Raw genomic sequence first — 19760 nt, forward strand, 5'->3', positions numbered from 1 at the left:
GCCTTCCTGGGATCTGGGAAGCCTGGGCAGGGTTGGAGCAGAAGCAGGCACATTCAGAGCCAGGCTCTAAGTGCATGCGCTGCTACCCTGATCCTGCTCAGGTCTCAGGAAAGCTGAGCAGGGTCAGGGCAGCAGTGAGCACACTCAGAGCCAGACTTCAAACTTGCCAACTCCTGAGGCTCACCACTCACACCACTCAGCCTTCCTGGGCCCAGGAGGACTGGGAGGGGAGCAGCCGCCTTCACATTCCCCGGGTCTGTGCTACAGACCCGGGGAATGTGAAAGCGGCTGGACAGTACCTGCGCACTGCACTCCTCGGAGCCTGCAAGGCTCTGAGGAGCGCACTGTACAGGTGCCACCCACTTACACATTCCCAGGGTCTGTACAGACCTGGGGAAAGTGAAAGGGACCCGATGGCGTGTGCAGTCCATGGAACCTGCTTTCCATTGTGGAAGGCAGACTCCAAGGAGCACACACTCTGCACATAGGTAGAGGGGGCGCCTGGCAGCACCCTTAGGCCAGGTGGTGCCCAATGCAGCCACCTACTTGACCTACTCTCATATGCCAGGCGTGCCAATATTAGATCAAAAGACAACCAAGGAGCCTCCAGTTCACATATTGTCACAACAGCGGCTGGCAAATTGTGGCAGAATGACAAGATTTTATCCATGAAATAGTTCACAAAAGCCTCACAGCTAATCTCTAGTGCCTCTTCCTTTTCTGAATCCATCTTTAACATTGGGCATTTCATGTTCCATACATAGTAAGATTTGTGGCATTTCACATTCCATATATGGTCTGTTGTAAGATTTTGAGCATTACTTTATATGCGTGAGAAATTAATGTGATGGTATCTTTGTTTCAGATCTGGAATGTAGATTAAGCATAACCAGTCTGAAGGCTGTTACATTTTTTTATATTTGTTGATATATTCTTGTTAAGACTCTAATGGACACTGGTTCCGGAGTTTGGGATAGCTGTATTGATATCCCATCTGCTCCTGGTGATTTTCCCCCTCAATTGCTGTTAGTACAGCTTTCACTTCACTTTCTAAAATTGAAGGTTTTTCTTCAAAATATCCTTTTATCAGAGAATTCGCACAGGGTTCCTTTTATCTCATTGTTTTTTCCATCGTTTCTTTATTTTGTCCTGTTTGGTTAATGGAGTTCCATGATCATCTTTCAGCATGGCTAACTGTGCTTTAAATTTCTCCTTGATTTCTTGGATCTTATGGAACAGATCTCTTGTTCTTCCCTTTTCTGTTGTTCTCTTCTATTTTGTTACACTGGTAATAGTTCTCTTTGTTTTTATGTGCCAATTGCTGGAACACTACATTTAAACTTCGGTTCTTGTTGTCTCTTGCTTCTTATCTATTTTTAGCAATTTTAAAGTTTCTTCAGTCATCTATCGAGGCTTTTCGTTTCTTTAGCTATAGGAATAGTCTTTGCACATTGTTCCTTGATAATATCTCTGGTTTCAACCCACAGCACTTCTGGTTCCCATTCACTTGAATTTAGTAATGCAGATTTGTTCTTGACATGGTCTTTAAACTCTTCAGGAATATCGCTTAGATTATATTTGGCACTATGGCTGTTTTGGTGTGTTCAGCTTTATTTTAATTTCAATATTAACAATTTATGGACTGTACCGCAATCATCTCCTGGTCTTGTTTTAGCAGATGGAATAGAGTTTCTCCATGTCTACTTCTGATTAAGTATACAGGTGCATTATAATAGTGTCCATTTTATTTTTAGTCCCTTTCTTAATAATCACCAACATAAGAGTCCTTTTTTACTGCTATAGCACGCTGGGGTTGACATTTTCATTGAGCTATCCACTATGACCTCCAGGGCTCTTTCCCTTTCAGGCTCAGCAAGCCTCAGACCTCACTTGTTTGCACGTATTCTTTGTTCCAGTGTGCATCACCATACACTTACATAGTTGAACTTCATTTGCTAAAATTATTAAAAACCTTTTAATAGCTGTGGAATACATATTCATTTGTGCTTTAGCAGCTAGAGCTGAAGACAGGGTACTTTCTGAAATCTAATCTTGTTATTTTCCTTTTCATGTTTCTATTTCCTCTCTAGAGTTATTTCCTGGTTCTTGCAGATAGTTGTATCCTGCATTATAAGTTGTGAAAAAGCTTTCTCTTCAATCATGGAAAGTTATTCAGTTGTTAGTTCTTAAATGTAGAACTTACAAAAAAATATTTTGTTTGTTTCGAAGCACATTATACTTCATAAATTTAAAAATTCCGTATTATTTTTCCTTGTTTTAGTTTTATCATTGTCTAACAATGGCTTAAGGGGAGCTTTCTTGACCTTTGCACATTGAATTTATGATACACCTGAGCAATTCTAGTGTCCTTGTGAAAGCTAAGACATTTTCTTCCATTGTATCTTACTTTCTGTTATCAAATTTAGCTGCCATGCAACTATTTGGAAGACCATTGAAATTAGAAATTTAGCCAGTTTGGGAAGCTGTGTTTTAACTGAATAATAATTAATGTGACATCTTTCCGTACTGAAATACTTTTATATGGTTATCCTTAGAACCCATCAGTCGACATTACTTTTAAAAAATGAGGGACTAAGATATGTCCTCTTGGTGAATAAATTAGTCACTACCAGCTGACAGTCTTAGGGGCTGTTCAGACGCACAGTATAATCAGTTGTCACTGCTGTTTCATACCGGATTAAAAGTGGCTAATCAGACAGCAACATCTGCCTCTCGGTATTAACTCGTAGCCCCCCCCCCATCCTTCTCAGAACCAGAGTATTTTGATATCTGCTCTTTTGTGGTGTTTTTTGAGTTCTCCAGTTTCACCTCGTAGTTTCCCCGTCTGGATAGTTCTCGACCAACTTCCGGATGTTTGGAGGCTGCCCCAGAGCAAAAAGAGCCTCAGACATCCAGTTTACGGTCACAATTTTTTTTACTACTTAGTGATATGCGCATAACCACATAATGTTTTAACCTACGCGCATGTGCGCATATGCGCATGCTCGCATAATGTGCACATGCACATAATGTGCATAAAGTGGAGGAAAAAAGAACTGCATGGTGCTGTCGTGTGGACGGCAGAATATGATTTCACTGCGGAGTGATTCAAATTGCAGTATGGCAGTCTGATCGATAATATCCGAAACAAAGATATTCGGAACAGAACCGGGTTAGTTTAACACGGACTCAACACGCTGTGTGAACAGGGCCTTACTGTTCTATCAGTGTTGCAGCTTTTGGTGGAGCTTTGTTTATTGTATAGGGGAGTAGAACTGCAGAACTTTGTATCTCGACAACTCTCTAATTAAACAGTATGAGAGATTCTAATTGTTAGCAGCTTTGGGAGCCAGTCTGGCTGAAAAGTATGTGATAGAAATACTTAAATAATATTTAACTTTTCAAAAGTGCTATGATCTATTAGACACAGTAAATATAATAATGTTGTGACTGATACTTCAGAAGCTTATTATACATACATTGATGTACTCCCCTATGAACAGTGTTTTGGGCTCTGTTACAATGTATATATGCACTAGACCAGGAATGACAAACATATGGCCTGGAGGCTGGAACTGGCCTGTCCGTTATCTGGCCCACAAGCAAAAAGAGAGTGACCGCCCTCAACACTTGCAGATATACCCAGACTTTTAATTAAAGGGTTGCTCTTTTAATACTCTTTGAATCTGGGTAGTGTTAATTTAAGCTGCCAGTGGTCCATTTTGTGGTCCATGTTTTTATGTTGGATTTTAATTAATTTCTTATGTTTAGTTCTTGTTGTTTTTATTTTGTAAGCTGCCTTAGTCATGTTCCTGAGAGGTGACAACATTTTTAAAAATAAATAAATCAGCTAGTGGGTGAGAAGAAAAGGAAGCAAGAAAAGGGGGGTGTTATAAGGGCTGCCAAGGGAAGAAAAAGAGGAAAATTGGGGGGGGGGGGGTATAAGGGAAATCGAGACCCCCCACAAGTCTTTGTGGGTTCTTTTCCCCCACCTGTGTTAGTACCAAGTAATAAATTACCCACACATACTGTGCAATATATAAACTCAAAGAGACCTGCTTGGGGAGTACAGTGAGGGAGTAGCAGGGAAAACTGAATTATATTTCCTATCTGAATAGATTCTATGTGAGAAAACTGTGTGAGCAGTTGGTAGTTCATGTGATCCTCAAACTTGCACAAATCACATAGTTTAGAATTCTGAGATCCAAACAGGGACCCAAGCAAACATACAGGTAAATATTCGGATAACAAATTGCCCTGAGGTTATATCATGATGCACAGCACTGCTTCTCAGAGAGGAGAGGAAGAGATTGAGGGTTTGGCATCCTTTAAATTTCCTTTGTCATCCTGTCAGGCTCCAGGGATAACAAGTGTTTTATCGTGCTCTTCTGGCCCAAGGATCATTTTAGACTACTCAATATGAATTTATGTTGCTTGTTTTAATAGCAATGAATTGTATCTAATGGCTTGTTTTAATGGAGTCAGCATGGTATAATTTTGATCATTGTGTTTTAATGGTTTTATTTTATTGCTGTAAGCCTCTTCAAGCAGGTCTCTGGAGTGGAAGCATATAGATCAGGGCTATCAAACATGCTGCCCTGGGGCCGAATCAAGCCCCCAGAGGACTCCTATCAGACTCCCAAGCAACTGGCTATCATCTGCTTCCTTCTCTTTCTCTCTTGCTTCCTTCTGCATAATAGCTTGCCTTGTCAGGCTTGCTCAATTGCACAGGAGCTACAGAGCAAAACCCCTATTTTCTCCATTGACTGAGGCTCCTCCCTTGGGGAGGAAGGGGGGGGAAGCAGAGCTGGCTTTGCCAGGCTCCCTCAGTCGCACAGGAGAGCTACTGAGCAAAGTTCTATTGGCTGAGATTCCTCCCCCTCCTGGTCCCCTGAGGAAGGAAGGAAAGAGCCAGAATTTCCTTTGCCCAGTTTCCTGGATTGCACAGGAGAGATACAAAGAAAGCACCTTTAAGACCAACAAGTGCTAATGTTTTAAGTATGTTTTCCTTTAAATTATTTTCTTCAAAAATCTTTAATTGTGTCTGTCGTGTCCTTTATAAAGTTTATATCTCTGCTATCTAAACTTAAATAGGTTCACACAAGGCCTGACCCAACAAGATCTCATTTATGTCATATATGGCCCTCATAACAAATGAATTTGACACCTCTGATACAGATTTTCTTTACAAGTGAATAAATAATAAATACATTTTAACTTATAGTCAAGGGAATATAGTTCTTATTCTTTTGCTGTTTTAAACTATGTGCTAAAATTTTACTTGTTCTCTCACCACTTTCCCAATATGACTGATGCAAACAAGTTAAAGCATATTCTGCTTTCATTGATAGCGTATTATTTAGTTCATATTTAACCTTCTGCAGTTCCTGATAAAGCTCTAGTGTGGGAGATATAGTAAACCTAGTTCAACTATATATAGTATAGATATCCCTGAAGAATATTCTTTGTGTGGGGTTGTGCTTCATTCCAAAGCTATATCTAGTATGTTGTTAAAATCACCACCCTCCCCCCCCCAAAAAAAATAGTCATAGCTAAAATTTACCAAGTGGCTGAAGCACTGATGAAATATGTCCAGAAAATCCAATGGACTATTCATTTCTCCGTGGTAGTCTTCAGGGTTTGGAACAGCAGGACACAAATCTTGCACGCTAGTAAAAAACAATTCCACAGTAGTTGGGATCTGAAATCTTTTGATTTGGCCTTAATAATACGCACAGAAGATGGCAGGATATTTAATGTAATATTGCAGATCATATCTCTTGCATGACTTTTTAAAATTGGTGTTGTTGCATCAATAATAATTTGGTATAATCTGGAAAGAGCATGTTTTTTATTTTTGTTAGGATCCAAGCAAAGATACTTTTTCTGTCTTGTAAGGCAGAGGAGATGATCTCCGATATTCACTCTCAAGAACTGCACAATTACAGGAACTGGCTTATTTGTGTTGCCTGGTACACAAGAAATCTGATCATTTGCACTGGAAAATCAGATGGAAACTGTAAAAGCTCATGAAATCCCCCCCCCCCCCATAAATTCCACCAGCTTTTGCTGACCTGTCTTATCTGGCTGTTCTGGAAGCCCAAGGACACGAAGCTTAAGTTGACAAGTAAACTCTGAAGCAGAGATGTCCAGCTAGAAAAAAATATTATATGAAGCGGAGACCGCTGTTTCATGAGCCACAGTTCAATCTTCTAGAGCAGCTGTTTTGGCTCCATCTGTTGAACTCATGTGCTGATAGACTCGTTTGACCCCCAGAGCTATTGAATTGAATTGTCAATCATCTTTTCTTTAGCAGAAAGTTGTTTTAGTTCCTTATACCACTGTTTTAGTTCAGATTGTTTTATCCAGCTGAGCAGCCATTGTTTTCAGCCACAATTACTTCTTCTTGACCATCATTAGCCAATGATCTGGTAGCAGTCTTTGTTTCTTTTCCTTTACAACTCATAGTTTTGGAAATATAAGATCACTTATCAAATAAATAATAATCTAATTAATTACTCTATGTATATAATCTACTATTGATATTCATTAAATGCTATAACATTATGGTTACTTGACACTCCCAAAGAATTTTGATTAACTGATGTTTAGACATAGACTATTCATAGTTTTAAAACAGAAAATTGGCATACTTGACTAAAATCCTGTGTTGTAAAATTAGTTTAACATTTATTGATCCCTGTATTAAGGAGAAATGATAAATATGTTCTTACTCATTTTATCTTCTCACCAAAGCTGCAGATTAGCATGAGAGAGCTGTTTTACCAAAAATCAATATCACCAAGCATGGCCTTGAAATGGACTCTACCACATCTAAACCCAGCACTGCAACCATAGCTCCACATAGTATAATACATACTAACATAATAGTTGTATATATTTAATTTTATATGAATGGTGTAATAATAAAGTTGTATGAAATATATTTGATATTGATGTATTCAAAAATCCCAACTTTGTATTTTGTTGGGGAGGTTTAATACTTATAAGTCATTTTAATAAGTTAAAATATTAGCATGGCATTATCCAATGAATCCATTATCATTTTTTCTAGTGCTCTAGGAGGATCTTCTGCTTTGCATATCCCTGCTTTTCCTGGTGGAGGCTGTCTTATTGATTATGTGCCCCAAGTATGCCAACTGTTAACCAATAAGGTAGTAGTTACTTTTTCGTATTGAGTAGTTTCATGAAGATGTTATTGAGATGGAGACCAGAATGTAAAAAGCTGATCAATTAATTTCACGACCTAAGACAAATTTTGGCTTGTGTTTGGTAGTAAAATCCCATGCTGCATGGCAAAATGGTTTGTTTGTTTGTTTGTTTTAGCAGTGCAAACCTTGCACTTCACTTAAGGTCAGTGTTTTAGGAGGAAGTAAGTCTTCTTAGGACTGCATTGCTAAAAGCAATTTGTAATACAGTGGGGGGGCCTTCTTTTCAAAACGGAAAAAATAAAATGCCCATTCCATGCACTTGAACCTTTGGGCATGCCTAAAGTAGTTTATTTGATTGCAGCCAGAATACGTTAATACATACATATACACACACACATATATATATATTCTGTGGCTAACAGTCACTGATGGACCTCTGCTCCATATTTTTATCCAATCCCCTCTTAAAGCTGGCTATGCTTGTAGCCGCCACCACCTCCTGTGGCAGTGAATTCCACATGTTAATTACCTTTTGGGTGAAGAAGTACTTCCTTTTATCTGTTTTAACCTGTCTGCTCAGGAATTTCATTGAATGCCCATGAGTTCTTGTATTGTGAGAAAGGGAGAAAAGGACTTCTTTCTCTACTTTCTCCATCCCATGCATAATCTTGTGTTTACATGTCTATCATGTCACCCTAGAAATTTGGGAGGGAAAACTCTATGGTACCTATTGTACCATAGAGTTTTCCCTCCCAAATTGCTAGAGCAGCCTAGAAAACCATAGAATTTTCCCAGACGCTCCTAGAGTGGCTGATGTATGACGTTGCCAGCACAATGATGTCACTGAGAGTGACATCATTGCGCTATGCACACAGAGGCTGTGGGGGACTTGGCAACCCTATCAATTGCTATAGCTGACCCAAGGCCATTCCAGCAGCTGCAAGTGGAGAAGTGGGGAAGATTGCTCCCAGCAGTACACAGATCCTGCATCAGGATTCTCCTGCAGTGTGGTCTAAACCAGGCTGCAGAAGAAGCCATCCTAGCCAGTATCTGCCTGCTGTCAAGGGTGATCTCCCAACGACATGCAGATCCTGGGGCTGGTTTCTCCCACAGCCTGGTTTAAACCACACTGCAGAAGAAGTCATCCCAGCCAGGATCTGCACACTATGGAAAGATTACTTCTGGAGGCACGCAGATCCTGGATCTAGCTTCTCCTGAAATGCAGGAGAAGCTATCTCAGCCAGGATGTGCACTCTGTGGAGAGCGATCTTTCTGAGGCACAGCAGATCCTGAGTCTGGCTTTTCCTACAGCACAATTTAAACTGAGCTGCAGGAGAAGACATCCCATCAATCTCCCCAAGGCACACGGATCCTGGGGCTAGCTTCTCTTGCCGTGCAGCTTAAACCAGGCTGCAGGAGAAGGCAAGCTAGCCTAAGGTAGGGCTGGCGTTAAAAAAAAAACCTGGTATTTTTCTTCCCAGATCTGTTGGACCTGAAATAATTCAGTCTTAGCAAAAAATCCTGGATTTGAATACCATACCAGAATATTGAAATCCTTGATTTTCTGGAAATATCATTTTTTTGGGGGGGGGGGGTCCAAGAAACCTGAACTGAAAAATACTGGATAAAAAAATTGCACACCGCTAGTCTAGATATAAGCTCCCTGTTGAGTCCTGGGTCTTATCTTTATTGATCCAGAAATAATTTGATCCGTGGCAAAATATTTGACAACAGTGATCTCCTTAAAATACTGCTAAAATGAGTACTATCTTACTGACTTTTATGAGAAATTGTAAAAGTTCACTATTATATCTTATCTTCTAATGTGTTTTGGACTTTTAATGAGATACCTATATTTTATTTACTTGGTATTTGTCTTCTTGCTTGTACTGTCATGTTTTATTATGTTGGGTTTTGTTTTTTTTTGCTGTACTGATTTTATCCTTTGGTCATACAATCTTAATAATAAAGGAAAGGAACAAATCAATTTATTTTTTCATAACAAATTAATATGGCCAGCATTCTAGAATTTACCATATTTGAAAAATGCAAGTTAGATAGTAAAGAAAATCCATCCAAGTGAATTTTCATAAGAAATAATCCAACACATTTTGTATTACGAAAAAGGCAATTATATACCTGTAGCACAACACTGAAATATACTATGCCAGTCTGTGAGTGCTTAGTCTAGACAATGCTAATTGCAATGCCAGCACAATCTCTCAAAAGATGACGCTACAGCAGTGTTAAACTGCTACTAATACTGTACCATGTTGCTCCTTACAAATCTCCCATTAACAGAATAGCAACTTACTTTCTATGTCTCACACTGACTGAAAGAAAATAAATTATTCACATTGTTTGTATTGGCTGTGTTAATGTTGGATTACCTTGGTTGGCAAACAGCTGCACTAAATTACTTTAAATAACCATGATACAATCAGTGCTAAGAGCTATGTTACACCCTCTTGAAATAAAATAATTCTATTTATAAAATTGGACCTATTTCAATTTATGAAGAAATGCTTATTTTGAACACTTTATGTGGGATCTAAAATATTACTTTGGGAAGAGAAAAAACACAGATGATAAACTAGTTTAAGCAAGTTTTTTTTAAATGCATCTTTGCATATTTGAATATTTTAAAAAATAAAATCAACTTCAACTAGTAAGCCACAGCAAAAAAATGTTAAAGATCGATTCCAATACAATTTTAGAAATAGATCTGAAAGAATATTTCATAAAAGTAAAGTATATATTTCTTTGAAATAAAAACACATTTTTAAATTTGGATTATTTAGAATTTTTAAGGATACAAAAGTTGGAATCCAGAAGGCCAACTTTTCAGCTGCTCCTTCTGGAAACTTCCTCCTTCAACTGCTCCAAAGTTTAAGGGGCCCTTCTAAGTGGCACTCCATTACACTGAATGGACTGTCTCTAGAAGGTAAGATTGATAACCCTCTCTATACCTGAGGCTTTTAAATTCTGGGCTCAATGCAAATCTTCTGAGGAACTTCATAAATATTGTATCTTTATGTTCTCTCATTACAGCTGATGGATCATATAACACTGTAATAATGACAAAAGTCAGGTCCCCCCCGCCCCCTCACTAAAGAAAATTATTCACTTGTTTTGCACATGCTTGAACAGAAAAGGCACAGGATCACAATGTTTCCTTTAAGTTTCATAGCACTTAAAAATGCAGTAACTACCATGTAAAACTCTATATACAATAGATTGGTTATACCAAAGGTTTAAATATTTTGTGTGGTGGGGGAGGAGCTGTGGCTCAGTGGTTGAACATCTCTTTGGCATGCAGAAGGTCCAAGATTCAATCCCCAGCATCTCCAGTTAAAAAGGACCAGACATATGTGATGTGAAGGAGCTTTGCATGAGACAGTGAAGAGATGCTGCCAATCTGTGCAGAGCATACTGACCTTGATAGACTGATGGTCTGATTCAGTATAAGGCAGCTTCATGTATTCATGTACTGACATTGTCATAAGGTCTGATATTTTATCACCATTGTGTTTTTTCAGACTAGGGGAAAATGTCTCTAATGCCAAATTCCAAAAATTGCTGTATTATGATCTTCAATCAGAATACCTTATCTTGCTGTTTATTTGTTACTTGACAGTAGGAAAAGTATGTATATGTGTGTGTTTGTGTCCTACAACTGATAGACGAATTAAAAACTAATAAGTCACCAGGTCTGGGTGGCATACATCCAAGAGTTCTGAAAGAACTCAAAGTTGAACTTGTGGATCTCCTGACAAAAATATGTAATCTTTCATTGAAATGTGCCTCCGTTCCTGAGGACTGGAAGGTAGCAAATGTCACCCCCATCTTTAAAAAGGGTTCCAGAGGAGATCCGGGAAACTACAGGCCAGTCAGTCTGACTTCAATACCGGGAAAGTTGGTAGAAACCATTATCAAGGACAGAATGAGTAGGCACATTGATGAACACGGGTTATTGAGGAAGACTCAGCATGGGTTCTGTAAGGGAAGATCTTGCCTCACTAACCTGTTACATTTCTTTGAGGGGGTGAACAAACATGTGGACAAAGGAGACCCGATACATATTGTTTACCTTGACTTGCAGAAAGCTTTTGATAAAGTTCCTCATCAAAGGCTCCTTAGTAAGCTCGAGAATCATAGAGTAAAAGGACAGGTCCTCTTGTGGATCAAAAACTGGCTGAGTAATAGGAAGCAGAGAGTGAGTATAAATGGGCAGTCTTCGCAGTGGAGGACGGTAAGCAGTGGAGTGCTGCAGGGCTCAGTATTGGGTCCCATGCTCTTTAACTTGTTCATAAATAATTTGGAGTTGAGAGTAAGCAATGAAGTGGCCAAGTTTGCGGATGACACTAAATTGTTCAGGGTGGTGAGAGCCAGAGAGGATTGTGAGGCACTCCAAAGGCATCTGTTGAGGCTGGGTGAGTGGGCGTCAACGTGGCAGATGAAGTTCAATGTGGCCAAGTGCAAAGTGATGCACATTGGGGCCAAAAATCCCAGCTACAAATACAAGTTGATGGGGTGTGAACTGGCAGAGACTGACCAAGAGAGATATCTTGGGGTAGTGGTAGAGAACTCACTGAAAATGTCAAGACAGTGTGTGATTGCAATAAAAAAGGTCAACGCCATGCTGGGAATTATTAGGAAGGGAATTGAAAACAAATCAGCCAGTATCATAATGCCCCTGTATAATTCAATGGTGCGGTCCCATTTGGAAAACTGTGTGCAATTCTGGTCGCCGCACCTCAAAAAGGGTATTATAGTATTGGAAAAAGTCCAGAAAAGGGCAACTAGAGTGATTAAAGGGTTGGAACACTTTCCCTACGAAGAAAGGTTAAAATGTTTGGGGCTCTTTAGCTTGGAGAAACGTCGACTGCGGGGTGACATGATAGAGGTTTACAAGATTATGCATGGGATGGAGAAAGTGAAGAAAGAAGTACTTTTCTCCCTTTCTCACAATACAAGAACTCGTGGGCATTCGATGAAATTGCTGAGCAGTCGGGTTAGAACGGATAAAAGGAAGTACTTCTCCACCTAAAGGGTGATTAACATGTGGAATTCACTGCCACAGGAGGTGGTGGCAGTTACAAGCATAGCCAGCTTCAAGAGGGGGTTAGATAAAAATATGGAGCAGAGGTCCATCAGTGGCTATTAGCCACAGTGTGTGTGTGTGTGTGTATATACATATATAAAAAAAAAATTGGCCACTGTGTGACACAGAGTGTTGGACTGGATGGGCCATTGGCCTGATCCAACATGTCTTCTCTTATGTTCTTAAATTGTTAATATAGTATAAACAGGGTTTCCAAGTCACATTCAGAAATGAGCTTTACGTTTCTGATTATTATGTATTCATTTGTTTCTTCTTTTTCTTCTTGTCTTTAATAGGTACAGTATGTTATTCAGGGTTATCATAAAAGAAGAGAGTATATTGCAGCATTTCTTAGTCACTTTGGAACGTAAGTCTTCTTCCATCACTTTTTAATGGAATATAACTAAAAAAAAGATAAAATTGACTAGGTAGCTATCTTACAACATAAACCAGTCCTGCTAATCTCGGTGCGACCATTCCAAATGTGTATCTGTAGGATTGGAGCCTTGGTCAGCAATTTACGGAAATTAAGCTTGTCCTTCTTTGTAAAGTTTGCTAGAAAAAGATGTAGTCACTAGTCAGTAGTAGTATTGCTTGGAATCCACAGGAAAATTTATTTGGAATTCATCACAAAATAATGCATTAATTTATAAAATAATTACATTTACGGCCTGGGGCCTGTATATCTTTGGGACCGCCTCTCCCCATATGAGTGTCCTCCACAAGTTCTGAGGTCAGCTGCACAACATCTTGTGATTCCTGGTCCTAAGGACGCCCGACTGGCTTCAACAAGGGTTAGGGCCTTTTCGGTCTGGGCCCCCAACTGGTGGAATGTGCTCCCGCTGGTGATCTAGGCCCTGCGGGACTTATCTAAGTTTTGCAGGGCCTGTAAGATGGAGCTCTTTCACCAAGCTTTTAATTGATCCAGCGGGTGTCCCTTGAAATCATCGCTCCCCCCAGCACCTTACCATCTAGGTGCTTATGTTATGCTGAGCACTACCAGTTTTATATTTGTTAAATTTAAAGTTTATATTTATCATTGTATGTTTTATGAAATGCTGTTAGCCGCCCTGAGCCTGCCTAGGCGGGGAGGGCGGGATACAAATAAAAATTTTATTATTATTATTATTACCAGCCTATATGTGGTTTATGACTTGTTGCCAATGATGTGGATCATGGTTTGTTAATTCTGTAATTATGAGATTATTTAGTTTGGATGTAGTTTGATGTTTTGTAAGGTTTTTTAATGTTGTAAGCCACCCAGAGCCCACTTGCAGGATGGGGCGGGGTATAACTCGAAAAATTAAATTAAATTAAAGTATACCAGCACTGGTTAAGAAAAGTCAGTGTATGAGTTAATTGTCCCTATCCAAAAGTATCTATTTAACTGGTACTCATTGTTTTGGTTAATGATGTGCACTGATTTTGTACCTAATGTACTGGCTTGCCTAGCAAGAAACTATTCATCTTTTAATTAACACAGTACTGTCTAACTTGAGGAAAAGATGTGTTAACATATATAGCTGGAACTATATTTTATTTGCAGAGAAGTATAGCAAGATGTGTTATGGTAATAAAATGTGCAGATATACTTCCAGATGTGAAGTAGAATTTGTAAAGAAATCTATCACATTTTTAATTTCTCTTCCCCCCCAAGGAGCTCTGGGTGACCGACATCATTCTTCCCCTTTTATTTTATCCTTCCAAGCAACCCTATGAGGAATGTTAATATGTGACTGGTCAAAGATCTATGAAGTTACCTTCATAGCAGAGTGGGGAATTGAACCAAGTCCTTTCCCAGTCTTTGTCTAAAATTATAATCACAACATCATGCTAGCATTCACTATAGAAATGTCTATCCTTCCAGCCAACCAATGTTTCAAAAACTCTTAAGGCTGGAATATCCCTCTAGACCCCAAGGTGGAATTTGGAATTGTGTAAATGATTGTTAGACCTGTGGCAAAATTTGATCTGCCTTTTCACTGCAGACATTTTGACTAGGGGTCATTCCACTCCATCTCCAAATATAGCAGGGGTGGGGAACCTTTTTTCTGCCAAGGGCCATATGGATAATGATAACATCATTCGCGGGCCATAAAAAATTATTAAAAAGCAGTGCTTTGCCAAGAGAGATTGATTCAGGCTAGCAAAATTAATGCAAATAATTGTTTTTCTATTTGAAGTCACACGGGGAGAGCCTAATCTGGTACACACGCACACACACACAGCCCGCCGCCCTAGGCAAATGCATAGGTCCAGGGCTTTTTTGTAGAAAAAGCCCAGCAGGAACTCAATAGCATATTAGACCACATCCCCTAATATTAGCATATTACAGGGGTGGCCAACGGTAGCTCTCCAGATGTTTTTTTGCCTTCAACTCCCATCAGCCCCAGCCATTGGCCATGCTGGCTGGGGCTGATGGGAGTTGTAGGCAAAAAAACATCTGGAGAGCTACCATTGGCCACCCCTGGCATATTAGGTCACACCACCTGGGATAATCAAGTGCAAACTGAACTGTGATTGTAACTTTTCCAGGCCCTGCAGCAATTCTGGCCGGCCAGCCAGACCCCAGGGAGGCTGCTGCACAGTACATCTGGGCCCTGTGATCCCTGCCTGGCCCTGGAGAGGCTGCTGCACAGTGCAGCTGGGCCCCACGATCCTCGCTGGCCAACCAGGCCCCAGGGAGGCTGCCACATGGCTCAGTTTGGCCCAGCAATCCCCAAGGGGCACATCAAGTGGTTCCCCACCCCTGAAATATAGTATTTTGTTGTTATCTAAGCTCTGAGAAATGGCTTTATTTAATGATCCAAATACAGTTCTTTGCAAAGGTCAAATATTATTCTTCAGATGTTATAATTTTTATTGGTTTTAACTACAAAAGAAAGAAGCATAAACATAGATACAAAAAAAGGAGGGGATGGCATATACACAATGGGAAAAGCAGAAAAAAAAGAGAAATACAAATATATCAGTTTTAATTCTACCTCCAAATAAAATATCCAATTCGTTCTACCTGCAAGTGTAGAGTTCTCCATATATTTTACCATCTTTATCTTTCATTATAAAACATTTTTACTAAACTATTATTTGCAATACAAGTCTAAACAGTTCTTCTTCAACACATATAAGTATAAACAAGTCAGAGCAATCTCAACACGGAACTAGCTGCTTTGGCTTAAACATGTTAAAAACACAGACTAGTTTGTTAGTTTAACACCATCCTCATTAACATAGACACAAAAAATTCATATCTTTATCCTTAAGAAGCTAAAAGAAAAATACAACATAATATTTTGTCTATCTCAGTATAAACAGTTTCTCCTGGGAGACATACTAAAGACAAATCTGGCAGTTTACATAACAACTGTGCTGTCTGCCTTTTTTAACAATTAATCCAACTCTTATGTCCCTATTGGGCTAGAAAAAACAACTTATTATAACCCAAAAATAAGAATTACATACCTGTTCTTATTGAGAGTTCCATACCCAACTACCCACCAAGATAAGAATATGTCAAGAAACTCTTTTTACTGAAAAGAAATTTATCTCCTGATTTGTAACTAATATGCACCTTTTCTCTCCTTAATATGGTCTGTGGCCAATATCTTTATCCTTGACAGATTAGAAATAGAGCACAATAATTTATCTATGTTATTACAGATAATCTCTTCAAACAAACATATTAGAAGGAGATCTGCTAATTAACAAATAATTACAATATCTACCTTCTTAACAGATATAGATTAATTTGTAGGATTACCCATATCAATAATAAACATAAAAAGCTAATATCATTATCTGTTAAAGACAAATTCACCAATTTATAAAGTAATTACGCTATCTGCTATCTAAATTAACTATTTTTACATAAAATTCTTTTCAAAGACTTTTTAGTCCTTTAGCTTTTATATCCATATTATTTTAAACAAAACAACTTATTGTAGCCCAAAAAAATAACAAAAAAGGAAAATAGGAATCTCACATAGCCATCTAATATCACATATCAGATTTTCTTACAAAGTCCATATCCAACTATCCACTGAGAAAATCTAATTCAGGAGGCTCTTCTTACTTCTTAATGCAGTCATCCTTCTCGACGAAAGTGGGAAAAATTCCACAGCCTTTGTTCCTCTCGACCTAACTTGAATCAGTCTCCATTTCTGGTCTTCTTTTTTAGTTACACCATAGGGTTCCGTTTTTATTTTCTTATGTTCATTTCCCAACGAGTCGCTCTCCCATTTCAATTCCACAGACGTCACCGGGTTCTCTTTAGCACTCTGCTCATGTAGACTTGAAATTTCGCTAGCTTTCAGCACAAAAGCTCCCATTTGCTTCTTAACCAACTCTGTCAATAAACCAAGATCTTCCCGCAGAGACTTCAAACTGCTTAAAATATCTTTTTTGTGAAAAATTACACTTAGCAAAGCCATTTTTCTCTGTCAGCAAACTCAGTTCATTAATCCAGGTTGAAAAGTAGCTCAGAGTCCCAGATAGTCCGTCCTTCCCAGTCTCCTCCAACTGGAGTTTTAAATGTTAGCGTATGAATTTCAAATCAGACGACAAGGAGAAATCCCTCTAACAAGTATCTCATTTCGTTCAGACCGGATTGCAGCCGAATAATAGTCTCTTTAACAAATATCCAATTATGAACTGGGTCGATTTAAGTATCCATATTCATATTCCTTTGAACTGCCAGTTTATTGAAATGTAAAAATGACCCATTAACCATTGGCAATTGAAAGCCGACTTACTTGCATTGTAGACTTGTCATGCTTGAGATAGAGGGGTGATAGATCAAAAGCTTATTGAAGAGAAAAAAAAGCACGCGATCGGCGTTCACCTCTTGCTGCTGTAATGGCGATCACAACGAGGAGAGCTTCAGGGCATACAGAAAGAACAGGAGCAACTGCCGTTGCGCCCCTGTCTTGCTGTAAAAGCCCCATGCCAAAAAGAGACCCCTACAGGGCCTCTTTGGGGGCGTCACATCCGTGGCACCCCTCCCCTGCCTGATTCAGGGGGGCCGCAAACAGGAGAGCTCGCGGACCCGACTGAGAGCAAGGCGACGTAGCCTGGAAAAAAACAGGTCAAATATTATTCTTGACCACTGTCAGTTTTGTATGTGTATGTGTGTGTGTGTGTGTGAGAGAGAGAGAGAGAGAGAGAGAGAGAGAAAGTGGGATAAAGCACTGTATTGATCTGTGTTTGAATAAAACATGCTAACTAATAAAATAAATAATAAATAATAAATAATAAAAATAAAACATAACTAATAAATTCATTAACATAATCCATTAACAGAACTATGAGAATATAATGGTTATTAGAGAAGATTGGGCACTCAGGCTGCGAGGACACTTAACTATTTGTAAAAAGTTCTATTACACTTATAGGCTGACCATGTTGCTGAATGTTTGGCACTATTTGTGCCTAGCTGAGACTAATGACAAAGGGCTAAAATGCTATATGATAATCCTCACGTGCAAATGTAATTCATGGGAAGGTATGGATTATGGTGCTTGATTTCTGCTCTTAATCTAGTCTGTTGATGTGCTTCAGTTTTAATGATAAATAGTTAGAACTTTTTTGTTTCCTGTTTTCATAGTGGTGTGGTAGAATATGATGCAGAGGGTTTCACAAAGCTCACCCTGTTGCTGATGTGGAAGGATTTCTGCTTCCTTGTTCACAGTGAGTAGTTATTTGCCTTGGGCACAAATGTCTACCCTCTTGAACGCAAAAATATTCAAAAGGGGGAAAACACAATTACAGGAGCCTTTTAAGGGTTTGGGCTATTTTTACTCTATGTTTATGTATTTTTGACGTGGCCTTCACACTTGCAAAATCCTGTCTGCGGTCTGAAAAAGAAGAGCTTTGTGGAAATTAGCAACATTATTTTGGATTTTAAAACCAGCCCCATTCTTCAGGAACTTGTGAGAAGATCACAGTTTGTCATAAAACATACTTGTGTGTTGGTTTAAAATGTCATCAAGTTACAGCCAACTATGCAACCCCCTAGGGTTTTCAAGGCAAGTGATTAAGCAAAGGTGGTTTGCCACAACCTTCTCCCATCCAAGTACCAACTCATCTTATTCTGAGATCTGATGAGATTAGGTTATACAATACCATTCTGTGTCATAAACACTTGAAATAGTCTTACACAGAATCAGACCCTTGGTCCATCAGAATCATTATTGTCTACTATTGTAGACCCTCCAGAAGGAGAGCCACATAAACAAACAGGATTTAAAAGGGGACTGTATATTAAAAAAAAACTATCATGAAGGTAGAATGCCAGCAGGGGGGTGGGGGCTTTCCAGTGTTTTGCACTGAGTGTCACATGTATGACTATCTGCCCATAGGACAGAAGTCTTGGGTGTGTGCTCGATGCAAGGAGGTCCTGGTACTCAGGGAACGAGTTCGTACCCTTGAGGCTGAGGTGACTGACCTGGAGAAGCAGAGATAGTCAGTCAGGCACTCGGAGAAGACTCTTGGGGACGTAGTAGATGAGCCCCACTCTGAACGTGGCAGCCCCGTTGCTGCCAGGGAGCATGAGGGTCGAGAGGGAACAGGGCACCATGCTGAGGATAAGGAGAATGCGCCCTGAGAAGGGACCTTTTCTTCAGTTGGTGAGCAGGTATCCTTTCGCGCCAAGGAACCATCCCTGGACAGGGAGAGAAGGCAGGTCTTGGTAGTTGGTGATTCAATCCTCAGGCAAGTAGACAGCTGGGTGGCAAAACAGCGTACTGACCGTATGGTGACTTGCCTGCCTGGTGCAAAGTTAGCGGACATTACGCGTGTTGTAGATAGGCTGATAGACAGTGCTGGGGAGGAACCAGTGGTCGTGGTACATGTTGGCACCAACAATGTGGGGAAATGCAGTTGTGAGGTCCTGGAGGAAAAATTTAGGCTGCTAGGCGGGAGACTTAAGGCCAGGACTTCCAAGGTAGCCTTCTCAGAAGTGCTACCTGTTCCATGTGCAGGGCAGGAGAGACAGGCACAAATTAGAAGTCTCAATGTGTGGGTGAGACAATGGTGTAAGGAGGAAGGGTTTAAGTTTGTTAGGCACTGGGATGCATTCTGGAACAAGCGGGAGATGTACAAAAGAGATGGTCTCCGCTTGTCCCCAGATGGAACCAGGCTGCTGGCGCTTAAAATCAAAAAGGTGGCAGAGCAGTTTTTAAACTATATCTTGGAGGAAAACTGACAGGAGATGAAATGTCCCTGGTTCAGGAGGACTCATCTCAAAGAGATGAAGGGTTAACTGTTACCGGATAATGGATCAGAGTTATCCACTGAGATGGTGACAAACAGTATGGAGTGTCTGCCAAAGTCTCGAGGCAGCAGGAGGAAGGTTGCGGGCCTAACTTGCCTGGGAAATTATAGATGTTTGTATACAAATGCTAGAAATGTTCCAAGTAAAATTGGTGAGTTGGAATGTTTAGTGTTGGGAGAAAACATAGACATTGTGCGAATTTCAGAAACTTGGT

General features: G+C 39.7%; 1 protein-coding gene across 5 annotated transcripts in view; it reads left to right on the forward strand.

Annotated features, from left to right (window-relative positions):
- Positions 1-19760, forward strand: part of BABAM2 (BRISC and BRCA1 A complex member 2) — a 287811-nt gene that overhangs the window by 187297 nt on the left and 80754 nt on the right. For all 5 annotated transcript variants that reach the window (XM_060245154.1, XM_060245182.1, XM_060245163.1 and 2 more), the window contains exons 8-10: positions 7076-7175; positions 12573-12643; positions 17879-17961. In XM_060245154.1, the coding sequence (XP_060101137.1) occupies positions 7076-7175; positions 12573-12643; positions 17879-17961 (254 nt within the window). The remainder of the gene's footprint in view (positions 1-7075; positions 7176-12572; positions 12644-17878; positions 17962-19760) is intronic.

This window comes from Heteronotia binoei, chromosome 1 (genome assembly GCF_032191835.1).
Source record: "Heteronotia binoei isolate CCM8104 ecotype False Entrance Well chromosome 1, APGP_CSIRO_Hbin_v1, whole genome shotgun sequence".
Classification (NCBI taxonomy): domain Eukaryota; kingdom Metazoa; phylum Chordata; class Lepidosauria; order Squamata; family Gekkonidae; genus Heteronotia; species Heteronotia binoei.